The 6,499-nt window shown below is 60.5% G+C and overlaps 1 protein-coding gene across 5 annotated transcripts in view; it reads left to right on the top strand.

The window, feature by feature from the left end:
- Window positions 1–5,942, top strand: part of ACTN4 (actinin alpha 4) — a 69,554-nt gene extending 63,612 nt beyond the window's left edge. For 2 of the 5 annotated variants that reach the window (XM_023537921.1, XM_011372266.2), the window contains exons 13-21: window positions 215–323; window positions 458–598; window positions 672–854; window positions 950–1,084; window positions 1,454–1,633; window positions 2,392–2,538; window positions 3,709–3,774; window positions 4,414–4,572; window positions 4,670–5,942. In XM_023537921.1, coding sequence (XP_023393689.1) covers window positions 215–323; window positions 458–598; window positions 672–854; window positions 950–1,084; window positions 1,454–1,633; window positions 2,392–2,538; window positions 3,709–3,774; window positions 4,414–4,572; window positions 4,670–4,828 — 1,279 coding nt within the window. In that variant the 3' untranslated portion in view covers window positions 4,829–5,942. Of the gene's footprint in view, window positions 1–214; window positions 324–457; window positions 599–671; window positions 855–949; window positions 1,085–1,453; window positions 1,634–2,391; window positions 2,539–3,336; window positions 3,775–4,413; window positions 4,573–4,669 lie in introns of all 5 variants that reach the window. The other 3 variants (XR_896578.2, XM_023537920.1, XM_011372265.2) reach the window with 3 other exon arrangements.
- The last annotated feature ends 557 nt before the right edge of the window (window positions 5,943–6,499 follow it).

The raw sequence follows: 6,499 nt of genomic DNA, 5'->3' as shown, positions 1-6,499 counted from the left end.
AGCCCCTGCTCTCTGTCGTGCCCTCCCCCCACCCCACCTCTCGAATTCCTCCTACCCAGAGGCCATGGGCCAAAGGGGTAATGGATGACTGATAGCCTTCAACATTGATGTCTGTCCCCTGGCACCAGGGCCTGGGACACCTGGGGATAAGTGGGTCCAGGCACACCCTTGACTGCCCCCTGCTGCGTCTCACCGCTCTCCACCCTGCCCACAGTGAGCTGGATTACTATGACTCCCATAATGTCAACACCCGGTGCCAGAAGATTTGCGACCAGTGGGACGCCCTTGGCTCTCTGACCCACAGTCGCAGGGAAGCTTTAGAGGTGAGCAAGGGCCACTCTGTCCCTGAGGACATTCTCTGACCCCTCAGGGCCCCCGGACCCCTCCCACCATCCACCCCCTCCTGCTCGCTGACTGATCTCCCTCATCTGTCCCTGTCCCTCCCTATCCATGCCAGAAAACGGAGAAGCAGCTGGAGACCATCGACCAGCTGCACCTGGAATACGCCAAGCGGGCAGCTCCCTTCAACAACTGGATGGAGAGTGCCATGGAGGATCTCCAGGACATGTTCATTGTCCACACCATCGAGGAGATCGAGGTCCGCCCCCACCCACTCCTCTTGCGGGGCCTCCTGGGGGCCGGGCTGCCCCTCACCCCTTCTCTTCCCCCAGGGCCTGATCTCCGCCCACGACCAGTTCAAGTCAACGCTGCCAGATGCCGACAGGGAACGGGAGGCCATTCTGGCCATCCACAAGGAGGCCCAGAGGATCGCCGAGAGCAACCACATCAAACTCTCAGGCAGCAACCCCTACACCACCGTCACCCCCCAGATTATCAACTCCAAGTGGGAGAAGGTGGGCAGTGCCCATTGGCAGGTTGGGGCGGGGCATGGCTGGCCAGGTGAGGTTGACCGCCACCCTGACTGTTCTTGATCTGTCCCCTCCCCCAGGTACAGCAACTGGTGCCTAAGCGGGACCACGCCCTCCTGGAGGAGCAGAGCAAGCAGCAGTCCAACGAGCACCTCCGCCGCCAGTTCGCCAGCCAGGCCAACATTGTGGGGCCCTGGATCCAGACCAAGATGGAGGTGAGGGCCATCGCCACAGCCCTGCTGTGCTCAGGGCCAAGTGGGAAGGACCCCCAGTGAGCAGGAGGCCTCCAGCCCCTGGGGGAAAGTGGGGCCTGGAGTCAGCCAAGCCTGAGTGTCTCTTACTGTGAGAGGCGGCTCTCTTGGGCCTCGTTGCCACATCTGCAGACAGGGTCTGTCACAGCGAGTCAAGGATGCAGTGAGGTTAGGCATGCCTTGCGCTTGGCACAGAAACTCTGCAGTGTGGCTGCTTTTTCACTAGAGGGCAGCACTGGAGGGGACAGCAAGCCACAGACCTAGGAGGGGCACCCCTGAGCAAAGGCCGAGGGTCCACCAGACCCCCACCAGTGGCACCCGCCTTCTGTGCAGGAGATCGGGCGCATCTCCATCGAGATGAACGGGACCCTGGAGGACCAGCTGAGCCACCTGAAGCAGTACGAGCGCAGCATTGTGGACTACAAGCCGAACCTGGACCTGCTCGAGCAGCAGCACCAGCTCATCCAGGAGGCCCTCATCTTCGACAACAAGCACACCAACTACACCATGGAGGTATGCCGCGCCCCGCCGGAGCCCCACGCCCTGCGTTCCCCGCCACGAGCGCGAGGAGCCCCGTGCAGCTCTTCCTCCTCTCGCTCTGACTGAAAGGCTAGGTCAGCATGTTTACAGCTTTCCCGCCACCATGACGGCGCCCGTCTCAGGACACACTCCTGGGAGAGCAGGGACGGCGGCACCTGCCCCACGGTGGCCTCAGCAGTTGGTGCTGGCTTAGGGACACAGATCGAGGCAGCGTGTACTGGAGTCTGTGTGCATCAGCTCTCCACAGCCGGGTTGTGGTGTCAGGGCTGTTCACCCTCATGTTGGTAGCTTGATATCATCCACGTTGACAGTCTTTAGAGCATGCATACCACGGATGCCACAACAAAAAGAAAACGAGTCCCCCTTCCCCCAAAACCAGTTAAACATTGCCCAGCATACCTTGGCAGAATTTCTATGTGGATTCTGGCGCAAGTATTGGGCCCTGGCCCTCTGCTGCATTCATCACCAGGACATATACTAAGATGGCATGAACCCTACTGGTTGGCAGAGGCATCAGGGGGGTGCCACACCTGTGTCCCTGTGTGCAGATGAGGTACACAGAAGAGCATGGGTCTTGACTGGCAATTGGGAGACAGAGTCAGGGCAAGGCCTGACTCCAGGCCACACACACAGACGTGTGGGGAGAACCCAGAACCCTCAGCTGCGGTGGTGTTGCCAGCACCCCCCACACACACATCCAGCCCACAGTCACGCCCTGGCTCCTTCCCCAGCACATCCGTGTGGGCTGGGAGCAGCTGCTCACCACCATCGCCCGCACCATCAACGAGGTCGAGAACCAGATCCTCACCCGCGACGCCAAGGGCATCAGCCAGGAACAGATGCAGGAGTTCCGGGCCTCCTTCAACCACTTCGACAAGGTGAGCAGCTCCCTCCAACCCTCGGAGTCTTCCCTTCCCACTGCCACCACTGTCACCGTCCCATCCCCTCTGTCTTTGCATCTGTCAGTTCTTCACATCACAGTTGCTGAGTATCAGCTGCTGCTCACAGGGGCTGGCAGGGCCCTAGCCAGGGAAAGGGGTACAGAGGTGACCGCCCTGACCCACAGCACGAGCATTCTCCCTCAGGTCGGGGAAGGGTCCCAAGTCCTGCCTCTGGGGGTGTGCTGATGAGACCCTGGGACAGACGAAACCCCAGCACACCGGGTTTGGAGACCTGGCCCGTGCATCTGGCCCACACATACACTGTTCTTAAAATTAAGGTTTGGGCTGGCAGCCCCTTTAAAAGGGTCTGAGTGCCAGAGTCCCCCAGTCCCCGGCAACCCCGCTGGGCCTGACGTGTCGTCAGCCTGCCTTCTGCTCGTGGGTAGGGTTGTGCAACCTCAGTCCTGCTTTGTCAAGCAGGGACCCTGACGTCGCAAGCAGGGGGGAGTCCAGTCCCCTTCTCCTGCCCTAAAGCCGGGAGGCGGGGTGCACCCCTTCCCCAAGCCCTAGTCCTCGGTCCTCAACTCCCGTCACGATAGAGGCGGCCTCTGACTGCCCTGCAGGACATCCACGCCCTTCCACCTGCCTTAGCTGTTCTTGGCCATCACCTTGTCCACGTCACCTCTAACTGTGTTCCCCCCAACCCTCCGCATGCGACCCTGGCCCCTCTCCCCACCTCTGCGCCGGCCTGGTCTCCACACCGCCCCTTGCACGCCTGCCTCTGACGCCCGGCAGGACCACGGCGGGGCGCTGGGGCCAGAGGAGTTCAAGGCCTGCCTCATCAGCCTGGGCTACGACGTGGAGAATGACCGGCAGGTACGCGCCCTTGGGCCCAGCGGACCATGGCATTAACTGCTCTTCTCTCTCTCTCCCCCCTCCGTCTCCCTCGCCATTCCGCCCCTTGCCGTTGTATGTGCGTCTCACTGGCTCTCTTACCTCCTCCCTCCCTGTGTCTCTCTGGACACCTTCCCCCTTACCTGGTCTCTCGGGGCCACCTCTGTCTCTCCCACTCCTGCCACTGTCCTTTTTCCCTGCTGTGCACATGGGGCGGCCCCTCTTGCCTACTCTGGGCCTGGCCTCCTCTGCTGTCCCTGCGTCCTCGAGCAGAAGCAGACAGGCAGCATGGACTCCGATGACTTCAGGGCTCTGCTTATCTCCACAGGATACAGCCTGGTATGCAGCCTCCGCCTCCCTCGCTGCTGTGCCGCTCCTCCCCGCCTCCCCTTCCTGTCCCTCCTCCCCTCCTGCCCTCCCCCCGCCTCTCCTGTCCCGCCCCCTTTCTCTCCCTCCTCCTCTTCGTGCCACTCCCCTCCAGAGTTCCCAGGTCCTCGGGGACACCCCTCCGCCAAGCAGTGCAGCCCCTCGTCCCTCCTGCTGCTGCATCTGCTGGGCTGGGGTCCCTCCGATGACTCCCCGAGCCTCCCTCTTCTTTTCTTGGAAGTCTCTGGAGAGAGGAGGTCCGTCCTCCGGCTCCCCCTTTCCTTTCTCTTTCTCTCTTTCTCTCTTCCCATCCTCCAGAGCTGACTTGTGAGCCTAGGGCTGAGGAGCAGCAGACCTGTTTGATCTACACCCCACTCCCCACTTTCCAAAAACAAGGGAGGGGAAGAGCAGAGGGGGCCCGTCCCCAGTTTGGGGCGCATGGGGCACATGGGGCAGTCAGCCCAGGGAGCCAAGACCCTTGGAGACAGGCTCGTGACACAGCATGTATGCTGGGGTCAGGCCCTGCCCTCCAGGCTTGGTTCTGCCCGCTGTGCCCAGCCACCCTACCCCACTCAAAAGCTGCCTGTCCCCTACCCTGCTCCTGCCTCACAGGGCGACGCTGAGTTCAACCGAATCATGAGCGTGGTTGACCCCAACCACAGCGGCCTTGTGACCTTCCAAGCCTTCATCGACTTCATGTCCAGGGAGACCACCGACACAGACACAGCTGACCAGGTCATCGCCTCCTTCAAGGTCCTGGCTGGGGACAAGGTAAGCCAGATACCTCCGAGCAGCTGGGCTGGTAGGGAGGGGCTGGGGGACCAGTGTGGGGTGCAGGTGGCCCAGAGTGCTGCCCTGCCACCCCCAGAACTTCATCACGGCCGAGGAGCTGCGGAGAGAGCTGCCTCCGGACCAGGCCGAGTACTGCATCGCCCGCATGGCACCGTATCAGGGGCCCGACGCTGCGCCGGGCGCCCTCGACTACAAGTCCTTCTCCACAGCCCTGTACGGCGAGAGTGACCTGTGAGGTCCCCGACCCGACGCCCCTCCTCACAGCCTCCAGAAGGGGCTGGTGGAGCCCCTCTGCCCCCTCCCCAGCTGGGGCCCTCTCTGGTCCGTTCCTCCGACTCTGTATCTATGCAAAGCACTCTGTCAGTCCTTCCTGGGGTGGGCGGGGTGGGCAGGGAGGGGCTGGGGCCGGCTCTCTCCTCTCTCTCTGGTTGGCCAGGAGGTTCTCTCCCCCTCCCCATGGCTAGGGGGATGGGAGACTTTCGGGGTCAGCATTTCTGGTTTGGTAAATATATATATTGTTTTGTTTTTTAACTATGTGGAGGGGACGGTGGATCCCCACAGTAAAACAGGTCCCCTCTGAGCTCTAGGAACGCCCTCCACACCCCGCCCCTTCCTTTGCTCCTGAGGTCCCTTCAAAGCCTCCCACATCCAGGCCAAAGCCCTACGTGCCTTGTCCAGGAACCACCCGCACCTGAGATGGGCCCAGCAGGGGGCGCCACAGCTACCCCACAGGAAAGAGGACCCCACCCGCTCCCTGCTCCCTTCCCCCCTCCTTCCTTTGTAAGTGTCCAGAGATGAGGGGGTGCTGCTCAGCACCCCGCCTTTCCTGCAGCAGAGGACTAGGGTTGGGCAGACCAGCCTTTTGCCCCTGCCCCCAACCAACCCCCACTTTGCTTTGTCTGGACCTGAGTCTGATTTTCTAAGGACCAAAAACAAACAAACAAAAAAAAACAAAAAAAATCACAAAAAAATGCTATAAAAAAAATAAATAAAAACATCCAGAGAATTACTATTTACTTTATTAACTTACGGATTTATTATATAAATATATATTCACCTAGCAACATATCCTTGCCGCCTCTTGCTCTCATAATGAAGACATAGCTGATTCGCAACCCTTCCCCAGCCCCTTACTGATTTCTCTGTTGTTTGTCAGGCGTGGGTCTCTTGGGACCCTCCTGAGGTGGAGGGGGCTGCTGGCCTGGCTGCCTGTTAGTTGATGGATTTGCGCCTATCTTCCCCCACCCTCCCCCCTTTTTTTGAGTTTATTCTGATTATTTTTCTTGGTTTCTGGATAAACCACCCCTCTGGGGACAGGATAATAAAACATGTAATATTTTTAAGAAGGAGTCTTGCAGTGTCCTCTCTTTTTCTCCTGTCTCTGCTGTCCACTTAGCAGAACAGTGACAAAACACCTTGTCCCAGAGTGAGGCCGGGCCTGGACGTGCCACGACCCCCATTCCCATGAGTGTGTGAAAATGAGACCCACCCAGTCTGGGTGCGTAACGCCCTGTGCTGCGTAACGCTGACTGACTCACGTAACCAGCACGAGGAAGGTGCCCTTGCCGTCCCTGTGCAGGTGAGGCGGGCAAAGCACCGAGAAGTGCAGGGACTTGCCCCGCTGGCGAGTGGTGGGGCCGGGGATGCGCGCCAAGGCAGGCTGGCTCCCAAGGCCGTGCTCTCAACCCCTGCGTATGGAACGTCAGCCCCCATGCCAGGCAGAGAGGCGGAGGGATGGCAGGAGGTTGGTTTCGCTCAGACCCCCGCCTGCTGTGGAATAAACCCTGGTCCAGGCTGGCAGAGGGACAGGCATGGCTCCCAGGAGCTCTCCTGCCTCCAGCCACAGGCGCTCCCGTGTGGGATCCTAGAACGTGGCCACCTCCAGCCACTGGGCGAGAGAAGACAA

The sequence above is a fragment of the Pteropus vampyrus genome, unplaced genomic scaffold (genome assembly GCF_000151845.1).
Source record: "Pteropus vampyrus isolate Shadow unplaced genomic scaffold, Pvam_2.0 Scaffold203, whole genome shotgun sequence".
In the NCBI taxonomy this organism is placed as follows: domain Eukaryota; kingdom Metazoa; phylum Chordata; class Mammalia; order Chiroptera; family Pteropodidae; genus Pteropus; species Pteropus vampyrus.
This window is presented reverse-complemented; position numbering and strand designations above follow the sequence as displayed.